Genomic DNA, 23230 nt, shown 5'->3' on the forward strand with positions numbered 1-23230 from the left:
TGCTGATAAAACTGCATGTTATTGTCTATTTATCGTAAAGTCTTTTCAGACTTTACTACATATCTAGTTACAACTGGAAATGAAAAAAATATAAATTAGATATGACTATAGAAAGTAGTTATAGGGTATTTTGATTTCATGGTGCTCAAATGTTTATGAACAAGTTTTACTCATTAAACTTTGAAATAACTACCTATTCTTTGATATTTCTTATATATCTATATGTTCCAGAAATTAGAAAAAAGTTACCTACATAGGCAGAGAATTCAACTGTGAGTTGACAATTATTTACGATTCTCTTAACGGGCTGTTTCACAACATTATGGAGCTAAGAAAGGATGAAAGCTTACCACTGCTTGGATACCAGCTTGATAAGCAGCTTGGAATGTCAAATATATAACAAGAAAGGAAATATTCTACTTTAAAGGAACATGGTAAGTAAATGAATAACATGGACACAACTTAGTATAAGTTCTTTACCCTAACAAATTAATTATTCATTTGCAAATATTACCAAAAGTAAAAAAAAATTTATTTTATAGAGTGGTTGATTTTTGTAATACATCAAAAACTGTGATGTTATACACTTCCCTATTCTCATTGCTTATCTCATATCAGTGGTTGAAGTTTCTCCCAAATAATTTAGTTTACATTTAAAGTGGCAATACAGATTTTACTTAATGGGCTTAAGTTATAATTAGAAACCAGTTTTATATACAGAAAATCCATAAATATAGAACTTTTATTCCTATTTTATCCTTAGGCTATGCAAAAAATGGACTAAAAATTTTTCATTTGTGTCTTTGTAATAAACATGTAAATACATATTTACAATGGAGATGCTTCCTGATAGAAAGTAAACAGAAGTAATTTTGGTCTTCACTAGAATCCATCATATCTATTTTTGAAGATGATGTAATACATCATGTTTACTCAAAATTTGATTCCTTTTATACACATAATTTAAATAATTACTCCACTTTTACCATTAATGTTTCATTCTGTATTTAAATTTCCTTCAAGAAAGATTCCTTGATCCAGTAGTAGGGAACTCTGTTTCTGTACAGTTAATGTGTAATTTTTATCCTTCTGGCAATATTACAAATACTGAGTCATTTAATCTTCATTGTTCATTCTCCAGGGGTAATTCTTGAGTTATCTCACATGATGTAAGTACCATCTTTGCAGTATTTCATGGATTCCATTTGTTTTGTCATAGCCAGAACATCATGAAATCCAGTACTTAGGCCAGACATATGTTGAAAGTATGCCTCCTTCTCCACTTGAATTGTTAAATTGTTTACTCCAGCATCTTTAAGTATTCCTGTAACCTGTTATAAAAATCCAGATATTTTGAAGCATTTAGAGTAATGCATTTAGTACACACGTCTTAATATGCTGTACATAGTTGATACGGGTTGAGTATCTTTCATCTGAAAATACGAAATCTGAGACGCTCTAAAATCTGAAACTTTTTGAGTGCCAAGATGGTGTTAAAAGGAAATGCTCACTGGAGCATTTTGGATTTGGATTTTCAGATCAGGGATGCTCAACTGGTAAGTGTAATGCGAGTATTAAAAAAAAAAAAATCGCAAATCGAAAACACTTCTGGTTCCAAGCATTTTAGATAAGGAATATTAAACCTGTGTCAGATTTTTAAAATAGTTACAGGCCAGGCACAGTGGCCCAGGGAGGCTGAGGCAGGAGGATCGCTTGAGCCCAGGAGTTTGAGACCAGCCTGGGCAACATAGTGAGATCTTGTCTCTAAAATGAATGAGTAAACAAACAAACAAACAAACAAACAGTTACAGTAGTCCAAGATAAATCTTCGAAGTAATGTTCATCATTTAGTTAGTTAAAATATTAGACTCTTTTAGGTCAGTAAATTACTGATTTGACATTCACAGTAGAAAAGGAAAACAGCCATTGTTTCCAATTTGGCACATCTAGAACAGGGCTTTAGTAACTGTTCTGACCTCTATCTCCAAACATAGCATATACCCTGCCAAGTTGATTATTACTAATTTAGGAATATATTTATAATAACTTATTTTTTGATAATCTACTGGAAACCAAGATGAATCAAATTCATAAATGAATTTTTTTATATTAATTAAAGCTTATCCTCTAAACACAAAACTTCATTTATTTTAGCAATTTTTAGATATAAAACAAATCTAGATGTAAAAAGTAAGTTATATTACCGTTACAGAGTTGGAAGATTAGGCCGGGCATGATGGCTTGCCTATAAACCCAGCACTTTGGGAGGTCGAGGCAGGCGGATCACCTGAGGTCAGGAGTTTGAGACTAGACTGGCCAACATGGCGAAACCCCATCTCTACTAAAAATACAAACAAACAAACAAACAAACAAAAATAGGCGGGCATGGTGACAGGTGCCTATAATCCCAGCGACTTGGGAGGCTGAGGCAGGGAGACTGCTTGAACCCAGGAGGCGGAGGTTGCAGTGGGCCGAGATCACGCCACTGCACTCCAGCCTGGGCAACAGAGTGAGACCCTGTCTCAAAAAAAAAAAAAAAAAAGAGTTGGAAGATTGATATTTCTGAATAGTAAATGACTACTGAGCCATATAACTTATGAGGTGTACAATTTTGGGTATGAATGACCTCAATTAAAATTACTTTAAAAACAAAAGATTACCTGCTGTACTATTCTTTGTTCTAGCACATCAGATGTCACCTGTATATGAATTGTTCCTGCCACAATACTAGCAGAATGACGCCAAAAATGAGGGTCTCGGTATGATATTAATCCTTCAATTTTCTGTATCTGTCAAATAAAAGAGGTGATATAAATGGTCATACAGGCTACTTTACACAACACAATGGAGATGCTTTCTGACAGAAAGTAAACACACAGATTCCTTGGTCCAGGATCACTATTAAGCTCTTTAAAATACAAAACAAAACAAACAAAACACCAGCCATAATGAGAAGCCAGAAGCAGGAAGGAATAGGAGATGGGAAATTAGCTTAAAGTAAAGGTGCCTAAAAGATTCTGATCTATTTCTGGAGGCTACAGATGTGTGGGGGAAAAAAAATCTCACCTAGGAATGATGCTAGTATGGCAGCTCTGAGTAGGAAGGCAAATGGGTGTTACAGGTATCTTTATTTTGTTCGTTTTTGTTTTTTTTGAGACAGTCTTGCTCTGTTGCAGGCTGGAGTGCAGTGGCACTATCTTGGCTCACTGCAACCTCCGCCTCCCAGGTTCAAGCAATTCTCCTGCCTCAGCCTCCCAAGTAGCTGGGACTACAGGTGCACGCCACCACGCCTGGCTAATTTTTTTTTTTTTTTTTGTATTTTAGTAGAGATGGGGTTTCACCATGTTGCCCAGGCTGGTCTCGAACTCCTGAGTTCAGGCAATCCGCCCACCTCGGCCTCCCGAAGTGCTAGGATTATAGGCGTGAGCCACGGTGCCCAGATGTTACAGTTATCTTTATACCTAAAATGGGCTCTTATCAATAACAGTACCCTTATTTTCCCTGATACAGCACAACTCTGCCTATTCTAACCATGACCTAGACACATTCAATGAACTACAAGTTCTCCTTTACACGGATACATTCATATGCACATTATTTGTTATATAGAGATAACACATTCAAAAGATATCCTCAGTGTTCAACAACAGAGGATTGGTTAAATAAATGATTGACTACCCATACAATGTAATAATGCAGTCATTAACAATGTATTAGAATATTAATCAACATGACATTATTAAGTGGGAAGAAAATTTATAAAACATTACGAAAGTTTTTTGCCATTTTTATTTTCAAAATTTTAATATGGAAACAACTTGTAAAAATGTTTCTTTACATGGCTTTTTATAGAATGGGAAGGAAACAAAAAGCATTTCTTTCCAGGTGGTAAAATTATGTGATTTTTTTTTCTTTTTTGCACTTTTCTATATTTTGAAGTTTTCTGCAATGGATATATATATATATATATATATATATTTTTTTTTGTTTTGTTTGTTTGTTTGTTTTTTTAAGACAGAGTCTCACTCTGTCGCCCAGGCTGGAGTGCAGTGGTGTGATCTCGGCTCACTGCAACCTCTGCCTCCTGGGTTCAAGCGATTCTTCTGCCTCAGCCTCCCGAATAGCTGGGACTACAGGCACGTGCCACCACGCCCAGCTAATTTTTGTATTTTTTGTAGTTTTAGTAGAGATGGGGTTTCACCATATTGACCAGGCTGGTCTCAAACTCCTGACCTTGTGATCCGCCTGCCTTGGCCTCCCAAAGTTCTGGGATTACAGGTGTGAGCCACCGCACCCGGCCTACAACGGACATATATTATTATTGAAATAAAAAATACTTTAGGCCAGGCGCGGTGGCTCATGCCCATAATCCCTCACTTTGGGAGGCCAAAGCTTGAGCTCAGGATTTCAAGACCAGCCTGGGCAACATTGAGAAACCCCAGCTCTATTTAAAAACAAAACAAACAAACAAAAACTTAAAAAAACCCCATGATGTACTACTATCCACTAACTATGAGGTGAGAGAACTTTACTAATTTTATTTATGAAAACAATGGGTTAAGATGATAGAACTTAAATATTCAAGATGCCATCTTTTCATCAGCAGATCCCAATTACTTTAATATGATGTAGTAAACCACGAGGTGAAAGAGAGTCTATTTTATATTTGTTTATTTCTAGGAATTGCTGGTTTATATTCTCATCTTATTTTTCTGCATGACTGTTTTTCCTTTGAGACAGTCTTGCTCTGTTGCCCAGGCTGGAGTACAGTGGTGTGATTTTTGGCTCACTGCAACCTCTGCCTCCTGGGTTGAAGTGATTCTCATGCTTCAGCCACTCAGGTAGCTGGGATTACAGGTGTGCGCTACTACTACACCCAGCTAATTTTTTTTTTTTTTTTTTTTTGAGACGGAGTCTCGCTCTGTGGCCCGGGTTGGAGTGCAGTGGCATGATCTCGGTTCACTGCAAGCTCCGCCTCCCAGGTTCATGCCATTCTCGTGCCTCAGCCTCCCGAGGAGCTGGGACTACAGGTGCCCACCACCGTGCCCGGCTAATTTTTTGTATTTTTTTTTTAGTAGAGATGGGGTTTCACTATGTTAGCCAGGATGGTCTCAATCTCCTGACCTTGTGATCCGCCAGCCTTGGCCTCCCAAAGTGCTGGGATTACAGGCCTGAGCCACCGTGCCAGGCCTAATTTTTTTTTTTTTTTTTTTTTTTTTTGTGGGGAAGGACGGAGTCTCGCTCTGTTGACCAGGCTGAAGTGCCATGGCGTGATCTCAGCTCACTGCAACCTCCACCTCCTGGGTTCAAGCGATTCTACTAACTCAGCCTCCTGAGTAGCTTGGATTACAGGTGCCCGCCACCATGCCCGGCTAATTTTTTATATTTTTAGTAGAGATGGGGTTTTACCATGTTAGCCAGGATGGTCTCAATCGCCTGACCTCGTGATCTACCTGCCTCAGCCTCCCAAAGTGCTGGGATTACGGGCATGAGCCACCGCGCCCAACCCTAATTTTTGTATTTTTAGTAGAGATGGGCTTTCACCATGTTGGCCAGGCTGACCTTGAACTCCTGGCCTCAGGTGATCTGCTCACCTCAGCCTCCCAAAGTGCTGGATTACAGTCATGAGCCACCATGCACAGCTAAGATTGTCTTTTTCTTGACTTAAAGAATTATGAACAGTAAGCCTTTGCCTGTTTATATGTGCTGCAAATGTTTTTTCCTGGTCTGCCTTTTATGTTTTATACTTGTTAATGAAATCTTCCACCAACTGGCAATTTTCAACTGGTCAAATTTGTAAATTTTATCCTCCCTTTTTGGCCTCTGGTTTCAAGTATATTAAAAAGTCTTTCCCTATCTTTGTGATTATAAACATATTTTTCTGGCCGGGTGCAGTGGCTCACACCTGTAATCCCAGCACTTTGGGAGGCCAAGGTGGGTGGATAGCTTGAGGTCAGGAGTTCAAGACCAGCCTGGCCAACATGGCGAAACCCCATCTCTACTAAAATACAAAAATTAGCTGGGTGTGGTAGGCCTGTAATCCCAGCAACTTGGGAGGCTGAGGCAGGAGAATCGCTTGAACCCGGGAGGTGGAGGTTGCAGTGAGATGGGATTGCGCCCCTCCACTCCAGCCTGGCAACAGAGCAAGACTGTCTCAAAAAACAAACAAACAAAAATATTTCTCTATTTAGTAGTTTCATAATTTTTTTGTCATTTACATATTTAATCCACTGGAAATGTATTTTTATATAATATGGTATAGAGATATAGCTTTTTTTTCCCCACAAAGTAAAGAAGTAATTAACCGAAAGCTGGTTATTTAGGTCAACTATTTCTCCCCAGTGATCTAAAATACCGTCTTTGCTATATACTGAATTCCATAAACTCCTGGGTCTGTTTCTGGACAACCTATTTTTATTTCTTCTTTTACATTACATACCATAATTCTTCATTTATTTTCATTTTTTATTATTTCTTCTTTTACAGACAACCTATTATTATTGTTACTATTTTTTTTTTTTTGTGCTGTCCAGGAAACAATCCCAGGTCACAGGAATGGGAACTTATTATTTTTTTAAAAGTTGATTTATGTCGTTATTCTTGTGCAAGGACCAAACTGTTAGTTTTTTTTTTTTTTTTTTTGAGGTGGAGTCTCGCTCTGTCACCCAGGCTGGAGTGTAGTGGCGTGGTCTCGGCTCACTGCAAGCTCCGCCTCCCGGGTTCACACCATTCTCCTGCCTCAGCCTCCCGAGTAGCTGGGACTACAGGTGCCCGCCACCATGCCCGGCTAATTTTTTGTATTTTTAGTAGAGACGGGGTTTCACCTTGTTAGCCAGGATGGTCTCGATCTAAACTGTTAGTTTTGTCACTTAATTCTGCTACTTTATAATTGCAAAGTAGGATCCTATTAATTAATTCTGTAAGTTTATATATGTTTTCTTATTCTCAAGCACTAACTCTTCCAAGTAAGTTCCAAATAATTTTAGAACATCACAAACCATAAACAAAAATATCCAATGAAGGCAACTAAATTGAAATCTAAATAAAATAAAATCAACATCATTATAATAAAGAGTCTTCTCATCCAAGAAAATCTCATCCATCTATTCGGTCCCTGTTTTATGTCCTTTAAGTAAAACTGTATTTTTCTCATTTATATCTTGCATATTTCCTGTTAGGTCAACTTATTAAATTTGAAATGCTACTTTATATTTCTTTTTTGGCCTTGTTTTGTTTTATTATTTATTTGGTTGTCTGTTTTACTTCCATCAAAGACTTCAAAAATGTGATTTTCAAGGAAGAAAGTAGTGAAGAAATTACATACAGTACCTTTTCTAAAGCAATATGTAGTTCTTTTTCATATTCTGGTGGCAATCTCAGGAGTAGAACCTGGCAGGCATCTTTAATCAGTGGAACAACACTGAGAAATATTAATATAGCAATAAAAAGAGAACAGAGTGGGTCAGCGATGAACCATCCAAACTGCTCTATAAGAACTGTGGATACAATCACACCAATGCTGCCAAGTGTATCTGCCAAAACATGTAGAAATACACCTACAAATAAAATATATAAGGACATTAAAAATTAAGGCACATCTAATTTTAGTTTTTTAATACATTCTACCAATATTACTGGATACCTACTGTGCACCACATACTCTGCTACTGGCTAGTACTTCAAAATGCCTAAAACATGGTCACTGCCCTCAAGGAATTCAGAATACAGTGATAAAAATATAAGGACATAGGCACTCATGACGCAGTGTGCCAAATTTTATGGTGTACTTTGTCTGGAAAGGCTTCCCAAAAATCATACTTGAGGCAAGTTTTGACATTACCCACATTACTTATATTAAGCAATCAGAATAAACAATTCAGCATAATAAATGATTAGTACTTCCTCCATTTTTTTATAGTGCAATAAAAATTTCTAAAAAAGGAGTAAGAATTTCCTTTTTGTAATGAAGGTTCATAATAGCACACTGTGTTTACCTTGCAACTAATATCTATTCAGCTGTCACTATGAAAAGGACTGTATAATTATAATCATTTAAAAACTAACATTTAAGAACAAATATATTTTCACTTTCTTTTTGTTTTGGATAGAGTCTCACTCTGTTGCCCAGGCTGGAGTAAAGTGGCGTAATCTTGGCTCACTGCAACCTCCATCTCCCAGGTTCAAGTGATTCTCGTGTCTCAGCCTCCTGAGCAGCTGAGACTACAGGCGCCTGCCACCACACCTGGCTAAGTTATGTGTTTTTAGTAGAGACAGGGTTTCACCATGTTGGAGAGACTGGTCTCGAACTCCTGACCTCAGGTGATCCACCCACCTTAGCCTCCCAAAGTGCTAGGATTACAGATGTGAGCCACTGTTCCCAGCCTCATTTTCTTTTTAAAAAATTTTCTGTGATGGCCAGGCATGGTGGCTCACACCTGTAAGCGATTCTCCTGCCTCAGCCTCCTGAGTAGCTGGGATTACAAGCACCTGCCACCATGTCCGGCTAATTTTTGTATTTTTAGTAGGCACAGGGTTTCACCATATTGGCCAGGCTGGTCTTGAACTCCTGTCCTCAGGTGGTACTCCCGCCTCAGCCTCCCAAATTGCTGGGATTAACAGGCGTGAACCACCATGCTCCCAGCCAGAATGTCCCTCTTTTTAAAGGCTGAATAATATTTAATTTCATGTGTATTCAGGTAAGAATATTTTCTATAGTGATAGCTTCAGACCTTTCTTTTAGTCACAGATTGCTTTTTAAAAATCATATCATACCAGAAGCCCAAAACTTAATACAAATAAACACAGAGGGTTGATTTAGAACACAGTCGAAAAGTAGGATAATATTTTGCAAGGACTCACCCCTCATGTTAGCATTCATGCCTCCACCCGCAGATCCGTGGCTGTGACCATGCCCATGGTCACTGTGTCCATGCATATGATGTGAATGGCTGTGATCAGATGAGTGACAGCTTCCTTGAGAAGCTCCATGGGCATGGCTATGGGCATGGCTAAAGGCACAGATACCAATAAGGTTTACTATCAGCCCTCCAACTGAGACTGGCTAGCAAAAGGGAGAAAAAAAACCTTTAAATTAGTAATTTAAAAATAGACTTGTTATTTAAAAGTTATTACATAGCTATATATGTTTTTCTGTTTATAGTTTTGAAAGTATTCATAGTAAAACCTTACTAAGTTTCAGTAAGTCAAAAATTTTAAACATGTGAATTTTAGAACATTTTAGAAGAAACATTTTAACTTTCAAATATCAAGCAGAATTGGTAAGTAGAGGAATTTGGACTTATTTCAATTAAGAATGGTATGTACTTGGTTTATGGTTTATGTATAAATAAATGATGCAAAGTTTTGTTTTGTTTATTGAAGAGTTTGAAAGTACTGCTTACTAGGTCAAGCATACACTGTACCTGAAATCTTTATATTGCTAGGTAAATTTGAACAGTTTATATGCCAACAATTATAATTTATTAATGAGCAGATTCCAAATATGGTCTTATTATGTCTTAAACACAGTAAAATTTTCCAAAGTAAAACAAGTATAATAAAAAGGAAACATACAATAGTAATCTCGCATTTATTTAAATTAAAAACAAATTTTTTTCTTTGGTAGAGACAGGGTCTGTTATGCCCAGGCTGTCCTCAAACTCCTGGGCTCAAGCGATCTTCTCGCCTTGGCCTCCAAAAGTGTTGGGATTATGGGATTACAGGCATGAGCCACTATGCCTGGCCTCTCATTTTTTTCTTAACAAAGTGAATGAAATTACTTTAATTTAATGGTGCCACAATAATACTCCAAAGGATAAACAAAGTTACTTATCCTTGATTATCTGCTCTTACAAAATGATCTTGAATAGTAGTAGCTCAGGGTGTTAATTTGCCTACATCTACAATTTAAAGCAATCCATTTGTTTTATAAAAGGAAAATATAAATATGAGAAGGACAAATACTTTTAATTACTTTTCAAAAGTAGTAAGAGATTTACTTTATTAAATGTGTAGGGAGGTTATTTACTTCTTCCTGATTCAGACCATTTGACTCCAGATTTTAAAATTTCATTAGGCTTTATAAGCTTGTAGATGGTTAATGACTTTGAATGAAACCAAGTACTGCTTACAGAGACTCCATCATCTCATAAGTACTCCTTCTCCCCTACTGAAAAATACTTCATCATTGTGTATTTTATCAGGAAAATAAAAATGTAGAAGATGAAAGTCCCCTATAATTCTACCACCAAGGGTTAGTCACGCTTAAAATGGTGTATTTTCCATCTGTGTACTAACATACACATAACACCCTTTAAAACCAACAATGTAATCATAATACTATTTTACAATTTTTTTTTTTCCTTTTGAGACAGAGTTTTGCTCTGTCGCCCAGGCTGGAGTGCAGTGGCATGATCTCGGCTTATTGCAACCTCTGCCTCCCAGGTTCAAGCAATTCTCCTACCTCAGCCACCCAAGCAGCTGGGATTACAGGCGCCCACCACCATGCATGGCCTGCAATTTGTTTTTCACTAGTACATCTCGTAAATATTTTCAGGCCAGTATATACAGATATATCTCATTCTTTTCAATAGCTCCGTAGTATTCTATTATATAGATAACAAATTTATTTAATTACTTTTTTCACTGGTGGACAGTGAATTGTTTCCATTTTTTCACTATTATAAATAAGGGTACAATGAATCATGTACTACTTTTTTTTTTTTTGAGGCAGAGTCTCTCTGTACAGTTGGTGCAACCTGGGCTCACTGAAGCCTCTGCCTCGTGGTTGAAGTGATTCTCCTGCCTCAGCCTCCCAACTAGCTGGGATTACAGGTGTGCGCCATCATGCCCGGCTAATTTTTGTATTTTTAGTAGAGATGGGGTTTCACTATGTTGACCAGACTGGTCTCAAACTCCTGACCTCAGGTGATCCAACCACCTTGGCCTCCCAAAGTGCTGGGATTACAGGCGTGAGCCACTGCACCCGGCCAGAGTCATGTACTTCTATATGTTTGTGTGAATGTTTATGTATGATAAATATTAAATGTCAAAGGATACAAGCACTAAAAAATCCAAAAAAGTCTATTTTTCCAAACTGTATTGTAGAAACATTTTACTCATGTATGCTTCCACCAGCAAGAGCCAGAGCTGCTTTTTGTCATTTAACAACTGATTTCCTACAACAAGCCAGGTGCTAGAACTGAACTTAAGAGTTAATAATATGTAATTCAGGTCCTGAAGATACTTACATATCTTAATTGTGGAAGAATGACAAATTAAACAACTGCAACTCAATGTTGCTAAAAGAAGAATGCACAAAACATCATGAGAATACTGAGAAAAGGAATCTAACAAACTTTGTGGAGAGAAGAGGGGGATTAAAAGAAAGTATTTCCAAAAATTAGGCAGGCGTGGTGGCAGGCGCCTGTAGTCCCAGCTACTCGGGAAGCTGAGACAGGAGAATTGCTTGGAAAAAAAGAAAAAAAGAAAAGAAAAAAAGTATTTCACATAAGCAAAATCTTGATGGAGGCTGAAAGGCAGAAGGAAAGGACATGCCAACTACAAGAAACAGCACATGTAAAGCTTTGGTGGTACAGGGAGAACATTAAAAGTTGCTATAGCTGGCCGGGCACAGTGGCTCGTGCCTGTAATCCCAGCACTTTGGGATGCCAAGGTGGGAGGATTGCTTGAGGTCAGTAGTTCGAGACCAGCCTGGCCAACATGGCGAAACTCTATCTCTACAAAATATACAAAATTTAGCTGGGGGTGGTGGCACATGCCTGTAATCCCAGCTACTCGGGAGGCTGAGGCACGAGAATCGCTTGAGCCTGAGAGGTGGAGGCTGCAGTGAGTTGAGATCATGCCACTGCACTCCAGCCTGGAAAACAGAGACTCTGTCTCAAAAAAAAAAAAGAGAGAATTTCTAAGAGGGAGCAGTATAAATGTAAACAGCAAGATAGGAAGTTATGTTGATATAAGTAAAAAATAAAATAAAACCTTCTTAGAGCAATAACTGCAAACAGTTAAACTTTAGGATAGAAAAAACTACGCAAGTATGACTAGAAATCCAAATAGGAAAATAAAAAGACTTACTGTTAACATGTGAGTGTCTAATTCTGGAGGATCAATCAATCTAGCCACTGACTCCATAAACACAAAAAACGCTATTACTATTAGAAAAAGTCCATTAATAAATCCAGACAGAATTTCTATTCGGCCGTACCTAAAAACATAGAACATTTTTCAGAAAAGGAAAATGACAAATATTTTTAAAGTATAAACTTTATAAATGAGGAAACAAGTCCAAATTTTCATACTACTAAGTAATTAATAGAAAATTAGCAATATTTTAAATATCATATTAATGCCTGGAAGGTCCTTCATATATATACACACATATGAATATGTTATATATGAATATATATACGTTATATATGAATATATAACATTTTAACAAATATATACATTTGTTAAAATGTTATATATTCATCAAAGTCCTTCTTTACTCTCTTTTTTTTTTTTTTTTTTGAGACAAGAGTCTCGCTCTGTCACCCAGGCTGGAGTGCAGTGGCACGATCTTGGCTCACTGAAAGCTCCGCCTCCTGGGTTCACACCATTCTCCTGCTTCAGCCTCCCGAGTAGCTGGGACTACAGGTGCCTGCCACCACGCCTGGCTAATTTTTTTTGTATTTTTAGTAGAGACGGGGTTTCACCGTGTTAGCCAGGATGGTCTCCATCTCCTGACCCTGTGATCCGCCCGCCTCGGCCTCCCAAAGTGCTGGGATTACAGGCGTGAGCCACTGCACCCGGCCCTGTCTTTTTTTTTTTTGAGATGTAGTCTCACTCTGTTGCCCAGGCTGGAGTGCAGTGGCGCGATCTTGGCTCACTGCAGCCTCTGCCTTCTGGGTTCAAGTGATTCTCCTGCCTCAACCTCCCGAGTAGCTGGGGCTACAGGTGTGTGCCACCATACCCGGCTAATTTTTGTATTTTTAGTAGAGACGAGGTTTCACCATGTTGGCCAGGCTGGTCTCGAACTCCTGACCTCAGGTGATCCGCCTGCCTTGGCCTCCCAAAGTGCTAGGATTACAGGTGTGAGCCACTGTGCTCGGCCAAGGGAGCATAATCTTTGAGCTTAATTCCATCCAGTATTTATCAAATGCCCGATTCACATCCCCTTATTTACTTCACATTTTTTAAAAATGAAGATTTGGAAATTATTTGTATTAAAAGTAATATAAGTAATATAATTCTGTTCCTTAAGATGGTATTTGCACTTAAGATATACCAACTCGATAGTCAATGTACCTACCCATAGGAGAAAATCCGAGTGGCTTTCCACCTACTCATCAGGGCAGCAAAAAGTCCCATGACTAAAGCAGAGCAGTCAAAAAGCATGTGGAATCCATCCGAGATCAGGCCCAGACTATTGGTCAGCACGCCGTAGAATAATTCCACAAAAGTAAAAAGCTAAAAATGTCACCAAAAAAAAAAGGGAGGGGTATGTTCGGCACTGTTTCAATTAGGAGGATTTTAACCCTTAATTATCCAAATTTACTTGAAGATCTGCTATAATTGTTTAGTTATTTAACTGCCACTTACATTAGAAACCCTATTTCACACAAATTGTAAAAACTAAGATAAACCCATTTTACAAACTATTAAATTGTAGAAAACTAAGATAAATCCATTTTAGAAACTATTTAAAAATGGTTTTGTTTATATGTCTATAAAAATAATAAACTAGGTTATAAAATGTTAGCAATACGTGATTTATAACACTGATTGCTAATAGTGAGATCCTGTAAGTTATCAGAACTCTTTAAATGCTACTATATTTACTGATTTGAAGGAACATACTAAATCAATGCTTCTAAAATGCCTCACAAATTGTTTGCTTAAGTGGCTGGGCACGGTGGCACATGCCTTAAGGATTGCCTAAGGAATCTGAATATGATCTCGTAATCTTGCTATTATACTTAGAAAAAATTTAAATTTTAGCTCATCTTATTATCAGAAATTTGGGAAGTACTAAACTTATACCAGAACTGTCAAAATTAAAATATTATGCTTTTAGGATATGTCAATTAACATTTAAAAATCTTACCAGATTCAAGCACAAGAAGTAAAAGATCTGCCTAGAGTCACTCTCCTCAAGAATTTGTTTTAGTGATTCCTTAATAAACCTAGGGATTGATTGAGAGCTATGCTGAAAAGCATCACCCATGAAGTTATAAAGAGGTGTTCCTTCAGGAGAATATCCAATAAGGGTACCTTTTTGTCCTCTCTTAGAGGGAGATGATAAGATATTGGCAGCTACAAAGAGAAAAAACAATATTGTTTAAATTTTTGAAGTTTAAGCTACCAAAACCAACACAGTAACTGTTGGCACTAAATGCAAGCACTGAAGAATTTCCCAAATTAAGTAAATGATGTGACCATCAAAATCCATAAATAGAAATTTGTTAAAATAAAAACAAGGGGGAAAATGCTTACACAAAATGAAGAATATAGCACTCACTACCACTCCTCCAGACAGGACGTGTTCAGTGCTCTCCTGGTGTGCTGCTTTGTTCATAGCCCGAAGCTGGTCTGTTATTGGATGTGTCCAAAAATTTCCAAAAAGGAGAGCACTAATAAAAATGGGAAAGGATCCATAACGAGCACATTTGGAAACTTCCATTTTGACTGAACAAATGGAATCCACGTAGAAATCCAGGATCATGACAAAAAAGATAACCGTTGCAAAAGGCATAATGAGAGAAAACCAAGACTCGACTTTACTCTAGAAATTAAAAAAAAGAATTGTCAAGACTATACATGTATAAAGTTCACATCTTACAAGATGTTTCTGTTAATCTTTTAAAAAAATAGAAATCGCATGATTCAATATGATTCATAATATGCCAACATATAAAAGCTATAAGATATTGGTACATTTTCTCAGTATTCTCCAAAGTTTTAAAAAACAAAAGCACTATTGTGTAATCATTCGATAAACACTAGGCGACACACAATCTTTAAGCCTAACACATGGTTAATTGCTGCTTCTTCAAATGATTCCTTTGGGCCATAGCAATGTGAGGGATATGTAAATGTAATAGCATTTGATTTGTATTTTCTATAAACAATAAAATGAACTCCAAATTTTTTAAAAAAAACTACAAAGAAAAAGCAAAGACAATTTAAGCCACTTTCAACCTCAAATTAAAATATAATTTGTTGAATACAGTGAACTAAAAATTTAATAGCAATTCATTTTACTAGCAATTTAATACCAATAAATTCTTGCTCTTATCTTACCTCAGTTGTCACAGAAAGAACAATGACCCATGGGCACAAGAGAAGCACAGAAACAAGATGAGATAAAGCTTGAAGACGTTTAGCTCCACCAACGTCAACAGAGAGCTTTCTGGAAGCTGTATGAAAACCAACTTTACAACACAAAGCCAGTACTAGCAATAATACTCCACCCTGTGAGTAAAATTAGATAAGTCTCATTAGAAACACACACAGGTCAATAGTCAATCGTTAAATACGTGATCTTTTTTTTTTTTCCCCCCCAGAGACAGGGTCTTGCTCTGTCACCCAGGCTGAAGTATAGTGGCATGATCACAGCTCACTGCAGCCTCAAACTCCTGTGATCAAAGAGATCCTCCTGTCTCAGCCTCCCAAGTAGCTGGGACTACTGGCACACACCACCACACCATGCTAACATAATATTTAAGGAAATGGAACTAGTATATTTTTCCCATATACTCAATTACTTAACTACTTAAATGGCTGGCAATGTTATAACTTACTGATAATTATTTTATTTTTTTTGAGACAGAGTTTCGCTTTTGTTGCCCAGGCTGGAGTGCAATAGCGTGACCTTGGCTCACTGCAACCTCGGCCTCCCGGGTTCAAGTGATTCTCCTGCCTCAGCCTCCTGAGGAGCTGGGATTACAGGCATGTGCCACCATGCCCGGCTAATTTTGTATTTTTAGTAGAGATGGGGTTTTTCTATGTCAGTCAGGCTGGTCTTGAACTCCCGACCTCAGGTGGGTGATCCACCTGCCTTGGCCCCCAAAGTGCTGGGATTTCAGGTGTGAGCCACTGGGCCCAGCTGATAATTTATTTTAAATGTACCTTTATAGTTATAGTTGCTACAACTTTTCAGAATCTTTTGATCCTGTTAGGAACAAACAAATCATACCTTGTGATCTGCCACACCTAAGAAGGCAATGGCTGTGTAAAGCATATGAGTTAGAGCACTGTCATGATGTCCTTCAGCTAAGTGAGTTGAAGTAAAGGAAAAAAATTCCAAAAAGTCACTCTTTGACACCTGAAGTTCTCCTGAAATTTTAGTTACATTATTTTGGATTGCATATAGACTGATCTGGAGGCCCCAAACTTAATTACTTTCAATAACATGTTTCACTTAAAAACAAAACAAAATAAAACAATCTAACATTTAATTCCAGGACCTCATTTATAATCTGGAATGCCTGTATTTCTTTTGTTGTCTCCAAAACAATTATAATAGTGCTTAAGATAAACTTGCCAGATTTTAGTAGTTAACCTCTAAAAGACACATTGCATACATACTTTAAGAACGACAAAGGTACAAGAGCAAGGAATCTCCCTGGACCACTCCTGTCCAGTGGAATTAAGGTTGCCCTTTAAGACTGACATGTAAAATGAGTCCTAAATCTGTCTTCTAAGTCACTGACCACATAAGTCTTAGCAAAGTAAGTGGCAAGCAAAAGAGGGTGGGGAATAGAGGTTGTATCACAAGCAACCTGGAGCTTTTCCAAAGTCACACTCTTCTCCCTCACTGTAACAAAGAAAATTATTATTAGTTTACTAATAAGTTTTAGGGCAGTGAGTATCAGTAATAGAAGAATAAAAACTGGTGCTTGGAGTTCTGCTGGATGGAGTGGGTAAGGATGTATGAATAGAAAATAGAAAAAAAGGCATGTTTGTAGAGTAAAATGAGTAGATATATTTGACTAGAAAGTTGGGTTTCTGTAAGAGAAGAGTTGGGGCTGAGCTAGAGATAATAATTTAGAGCAAGACAATGAATACTAGGTAAGGGAATTTAAACTTTTTCTTTCAGGCAAGAAGATACTAAAGGTTTTTCATTTATGAGCCTTTTAATTGTTAAATTATAAGGGAGCAAACATTATGTTGAGTGGCAAATCACCTTTTTTTTTTTTCCAGCACCAGGACATTCCAAAATATTCTTTCAATGTCCCTACATTTCTGAAAATTTAGGGTACTGTAGGTGATACAGAGATGCTATAAAATATTTAACTTATAATGAGTTTGTTCATTATTTGAATACTGATTTAGAATATCTACATTAATCTATGAAAGTTTCATTCATCATTGATCAGTTTAATTCACTTATCCTTTCTTTTTCCATTGTTCCAGCCGTCTAGTTTTCCGCAAGACTTGAAACAACTCTGATCTATTCCAAAAGGATACGGTGTTCAGCCATTTTAGCCATGAGATCATCATTGTCAAAAAGCAATAAACAGATCACAGCAATAATGAAAAAAGCAGCTCCCCTTGTCTGAAAATAAAGAAAATAACATCAAGGAAGACTTTTTCAAGGGTTGATTTTTAAGACCGTAACTACATAAATACTAAAGAAAAACATTTTCTCAAATAAGCATTTACAAAAATGCATTAAAAAACTGAAAAAAGTCTGACATTAAAGCTCTTATATATTATAAGCTTACAGTATTGGCAGTAAGATATCAAAGAGATATAAACTAATGATAACATTGATTATCTCTTTGCTAACATGGCTGGGCATATTACTATGTACAAATTGGTACTGTTTACAGAATAAACCTTCCTAAATGCTACTTTACTTCTGGTTGAAAAGCCCACGTAGCTAAAGAATAACTAGTAGGAACTTATTTTACTCTACAATATGCAAGGAATAGAGAATATTCTAGATACTACTCCTCTAGAGAAAAATAATCCAGAGGGCACGGTAAAACCAGCAAAGTCATTTCTAAGATCTAGTAAAGTACAAAGTACTTAAAAAGCTGATAAAATTTATGTTCTCATTCCAGGGAAAAAATTTTTTTTTTTTTTTCAGACAGATCTTGCTGTCGCCCAGGCTGGAGTACAGTGGCGTGAACACAACTCACTGCAGCCTCCAATTCCTGGGCTCAAGTGATCCTCTTGCCTCAGCCTACCAAATAGCTGGGACCACAGGCATGTGCCACCATGCCTGGTTAATTTTTTATTTGTAGAGACCAGGTCTAGCCATGTTGTTCAGGCTGAGGAAAAAGGTTTTCATAAAAGAAAATTATAGAAAGGACATATTAGCTCAGTTTATGTAAATATTTCAGAATGGTAGCTTCAAGAGCAATCTAAATAGCATTACTATACATTCCTTTTTTTTTTTTTTTTGAGGAGAGTCTCACTCTGTTGCCCAGGCTGGAGTGCAATGGCACGATCTCGGCTCACTGCAACCTCCATCTCCTGGGTTCAAGTGATTCTCCTGCCTCAGCCTCCTGAGTAGCTGGGATTACAGGTGCACATCACCACGCTTGGCTAATTTTTGCATTTTTAGTACAGACGGGTTTCACCATGTTGGTCAGGGTGGTCTTGATCTCTTGACCTCGTGATCCACCCGCCTCGGTCTCCCAAAGTCCTAGGATTACAGGCATGAGCCACTGTGCCTGGCTAAACAGCATTACTATACATTCTATATTTACAAATTTACAGGTATAACATGTCTTGTATGATACATATACTTGTAGAATACCTATTATATATAGATACATTAAGTGTATTATATATACCTATAATGGAAGTATAATACAATACTTCTATTAAAGTTTACAATGCAAAGTGAGGATACTCTTCTATTCATTCTATGATTACCACTATAATGGATAAATTCTGTTAGTGTGGTATTACAACAAAATTCAGTACACTACACATGAGAAAAACCATGTACTTTTAAATTTCTTAAGTTTTCACTGAGTTAGGATATGGCAACATCAACAACAATCAAATACAGAGAACATAACTTAATCTTTTTGCTAACAAAGAAGGCAACTGAGAATTTTGTAATGCTTCAGTCTCATAATTAAGAAAAAAAGGCCGGGCGCGGTGGCTCACGCATGTAATCCCAGCACTTTGGGAGGCCGAGGCGGGTGGATCATGAGGTCAGGAGTTCAAGACCAGCCTGACCAATATGGTGAAACCCCGTCTCTACTAAAAGTACAAAAATTAGGCCAGGCGCGGTGGCAGGTGCCTGTAATTCCAGCTACTCAGGAGGCTGAGGCAGGAGAATTGCTTGAACCTGGGCAGCAGAGGTTGCAGTGAGCTGAGATTGTGCCACTGCACACCAGCCTGGGTGACAGAGTGAAACTCTGTCTCAAAAAAAAAAAAAAGAAAAAGAAAAAAAAGGCCGGGCGTGGTGGTTCACACCTGTAATCTCAGCACTTTGGGAGGCCAAGGCGGGCAGATCACAAGGTCAGGAGTTCAACACCAGCCTGGCCAACACAGTGAAACCTTGTCTCTACTAAAAATACAAAAATTAGCCAAGTGTAGTGGCATGTGCCTGTAATCTCAGCTACTCGGGAGGCTGAAGCAGAATTGCTTGAACCTGGGAGGTGGAGGTTGCAGTGAGCCAAGATGGTACCACTGCACTCCAGCCTGGGCAACCCAGTGAGACTCCATCTCAAAAAAAAAAAAAAGAAAAAACAATCATCAAGTCCTGGACTGATGCCCTGATCCATTTCTCACACTAATGAGAACACTCTCACTTCTAGTTACTTAAGGAGGAAAACTTTTTTTTTTAAATGTTTTCAAGTCATTTTTATTTCTTTTGTGAGTTGTCATTCCCAGTTTTTTGCTGATTTCCTGCCAAGGATCTTAAGCATTTTTTAAACTGAAATGGGTGATTTATACTTTGAAAGGAATGTAAAACTTATTTCTGGCAATTTTTGTTGTTAGTTTTTTGTATACACACTGATTTCTGTTATACGTTAAGTTTATAATCATTATGAAGCCAAATATAGTGAGTTTTCCCTTTGTGATTTTTTCCACTGCTTTTATGCTCAGAATTTTCTCCATCTACGTATTTTATTCTATGTTTTTACAAATGTCTATTTTGTAAACTCACAAAGCTCTTCAATCCACTTGAAATTTATTTTGGAATACTCTATTAGTGAGGGGGAAGGATTAAATAGTGGCCCATGCTTTAATACTAATGACCCAGTTTGAAATCTACAGGCAGAGTATTCTTTTACTCTGCTCTACTTGGCATGTTACTTTGTTCACTTCATTACTTCATTCATCTCCCTCCATTACTTTGCTTGAAAGTCCCTTTCAGAATAGGGACTATTATACCTTATTTGTCTTTATCTATCTTTTCCTTTATGTCTAGGAAAATGCACCATGCACAGGAAGTGTGGGAGATCAGTCACAGTGGTGGGAGAAATTATAGCAATAGAAGCAAACCTTCTTGGAAGGCTGGGGGTTTTGCAAGTTTTGAAGGATATTTTGGCTGAAGGCAGCCAGATTCTCTTATCAGAAGCCTAAAAGCGTAAGGTGTAGATACAAGGGAATGTAGAGGAGTTTATCTAAATAGCTCGTTTACTCATGTTGTCCTAAAACCGACCTTTGATCATTTGCGCTCAAGACTGCTCTCTATGTAGGGGGTCAGCAATGTTATTTACCCACAAAGCGTGTTGATTCAAGGCCTTTGTCATTAAATCTATACTGAATAAATGCCCGCAGTGCCAGCTTGTCAGGGCCGCAGCTGCTGACTCTTTACAGCACCCTCCTTAGGGTCTGTAAGTGGCCTGGTTCACTAGCCCACTCCTTCACTAAATACCTGTGTCTGAGTGCATTTGTTGTTCAGCCAGGGTCTGCAAGTAGGACCCAGCAAGGAAGTGTTTAATTTGGTAAAACAGAAACACTATATAGTTCTAACAGTTTGGAATTGTAGATTGGTAACTCATTTAACAAAAGGATAATACTTGAATCACTTAGGATGAATAGGAGTGCTTAGGTGGCAAAATGTTGGATAAATGTTCATCATAATTTAAATTTAACAAGTTTTTAGTTATTTTTCAAAAATGATTTACAGGGTTAAGAATGAGTAGGGGGTTTGGGGGAAAGGTGCATGAGTACAACATGAAAGAGATCATTGTGGTGATGCATCAGTTCTATATCTTGCTTGTAATGATGGTTACACAAATCTACACATGACAAAATTTCATAGACCTACATGCATACATATATACATACACACACACACACGATCATATGTAAAATTGGTAAAATCTGAGTAAGGTCTATGGATTGCACCAATGTCAATTTCCTGTTTTTTTTTTTAATTTTTGATTTTAATTTTTGTGGGCACATAGTAGGTATATGTATTTATGGGGTATACGAGATGTTTTGATATAGGCATGCAATGTATATAATCACATCAGGTAAATTGGGGTATCCATCCCCTCGAGCATTTAGCCTTTGTGTTACAAATAATTCAATTATACTCTTTTAGTTATTTTAAATGTATGATTAAATTATTATTGATTATAGTCACCCTATTGTGATATGAAATACTAGGTCTAATTGACTGGTTTTGATAGTGTACTTGAGTTGGTTAAGAAGTTACCTTTGGGGGAAACTAAATGAAGGGTGAGGGTCCTCAATGTACTATTTTAGCAACTTCCTAGGAATCTATAATCATTTCAAAATCATTTTCCACTGTTTCCATGTTAAGAAATTTCTCCAACTATGGATTATATTTTCACAAATATCTATTTTTGTAAACTTATAGAACGCTTCAAAAACAAAAAAAATTGTAAGAAAAATGTAAAACTAGCGGAAAAAGCCCCTGGATTTTTTTTTTTTTTTTTTTTTTGAGGCTGAGTCTCACTCTATTGCCCAGGTTGGAGTGCAGTGGCATGATCTCAGCTTACTGTAACCTCCACCTCCCAGGTTCAAGCAATTCTCATGCCTCAGCCTCCAGAGTACCTGGGATTACAGGTGCTCACCACCATGCCCAGCTAATTTTTGCATTTTTAGTGGAGATGGAATTTCACCACATTGGCTAGGCTGGTCTCAAGCTCCTGACCTCATGTAATCCGCCCACCTCAGCCTCCCACAGTGTTGGGATTACAGGCGTGAGCCATCGCGGTCAGCCTCCCTGCATTCTTTTAAATGGTGAAAGATAAGATTTTATTCCTTTGGATAATATGTGACATACATACTTTCCATTTCCAAGTAACTGATAATGGAAAATTCTACCTTTGCTGGTCCTCCTCCAGAACTGGTGAACAAAACACTGAGTAGTGAAATGACAACAATATCACTGTGCTCAAATAGCAGCAAAGTCCTACAAAAAAAAATTATCATTCATGAAATGTAATTTATCTTTATCAAGATGCATGAATTCAACTAGAGTTAGAGAAAGAAAAACATTTCCCCTTGATTTCACAAAACATAAGAAAAATAAATAGGTAAAACTGCTTTAGAAAATGGTTTGGCATTATCTACCTTAGAAAGATTGAAGCTACAAATACCTAATCATACCACTCATAGAATTACATCATACAGATTTCTTATTCTTGTATAGGTATGTATCAGGTAACACTTACCAGGTTGCTCATACCAGCACTGTTTGCAGTAATCCAAAAAAATACAGGCAATGTGGCTGGGTATGGTTGCTCACACCTATAATCCAGCACTTTGGGAGGCCAAGGCAGGCGGATCACGAGGTCAAAAGATCGAGACCACTCTGGCCAACATGGTAAAACCCCGTCTCTACTAAAAATACAAAAATTGGCTGGGCATGGTGGCACATGCCTGTAATCCCAGCTACTCGGGAGGCTGAGGCAGGAGAATCACTTGAACTCGGGAGGCGGAGGCTGCAGTAAGCCAAGATCGGGCCACTGCATGCCAGCCTGGCGACACAGTGAGACTCCATCTCAAAAAAAAAAAAAAAAGTACAGGCAACATATACCCATGTGCTGCATAACGTTATTTTGGTCAATGGTAGACCACATATATACGATGGTGGTGCCATAAGATTATAATGGAGCTGAGAAATTCCAGTCACCTAGCGTTAATGCATTACTCATGTGTTTCTGGTGATGCTGGTGTAAACAAGCCTACTGCACTGCCAGTCATATAATACAGTACATACAATTATATACAGAACATAAGACTTGATAATGATAATAAATGACTATGCTACTGGTTT

At 37.6% G+C, this 23230-nt stretch overlaps 1 protein-coding gene across 2 annotated transcripts in view; it reads right to left on the minus strand.

The window, feature by feature from the left end:
• Positions 1-510: 510 nt before the first annotated feature.
• SLC30A5 (solute carrier family 30 member 5) overlaps positions 511-23230 on the minus strand; it is a 36221-nt gene continuing 13501 nt past the window's right edge. Inside the window, exons 5-16 of one of the 2 annotated variants that reach the window (XM_004058737.5) lie at positions 22276-22363; positions 17470-17557; positions 16196-16272; positions 15301-15471; positions 14494-14782; positions 14105-14313; positions 13310-13467; positions 12094-12223; positions 8860-9061; positions 7330-7556; positions 2661-2789; positions 511-1331 (exon numbers count right to left, since the gene is read on the minus strand). In XM_004058737.5, coding sequence (XP_004058785.3) covers positions 1161-1331; positions 2661-2789; positions 7330-7556; positions 8860-9061; positions 12094-12223; positions 13310-13467; positions 14105-14313; positions 14494-14782; positions 15301-15471; positions 16196-16272; positions 17470-17557; positions 22276-22363 — 1939 coding nt within the window. In that variant the 3' untranslated portion in view covers positions 511-1160. The remainder of the gene's footprint in view (positions 1332-2660; positions 2790-7329; positions 7557-8859; positions 9062-12093; positions 12224-13309; positions 13468-14104; positions 14314-14493; positions 14783-15300; positions 15472-16195; positions 16273-17469; positions 17558-22275; positions 22364-23230) is intronic. The other variant, XM_055367059.2, reaches the window with a different exon arrangement.

Source organism: Gorilla gorilla, chromosome 19, assembly GCF_029281585.2.
Source record: "Gorilla gorilla gorilla isolate KB3781 chromosome 19, NHGRI_mGorGor1-v2.1_pri, whole genome shotgun sequence".
NCBI lineage: Eukaryota > Metazoa > Chordata > Mammalia > Primates > Hominidae > Gorilla > Gorilla gorilla.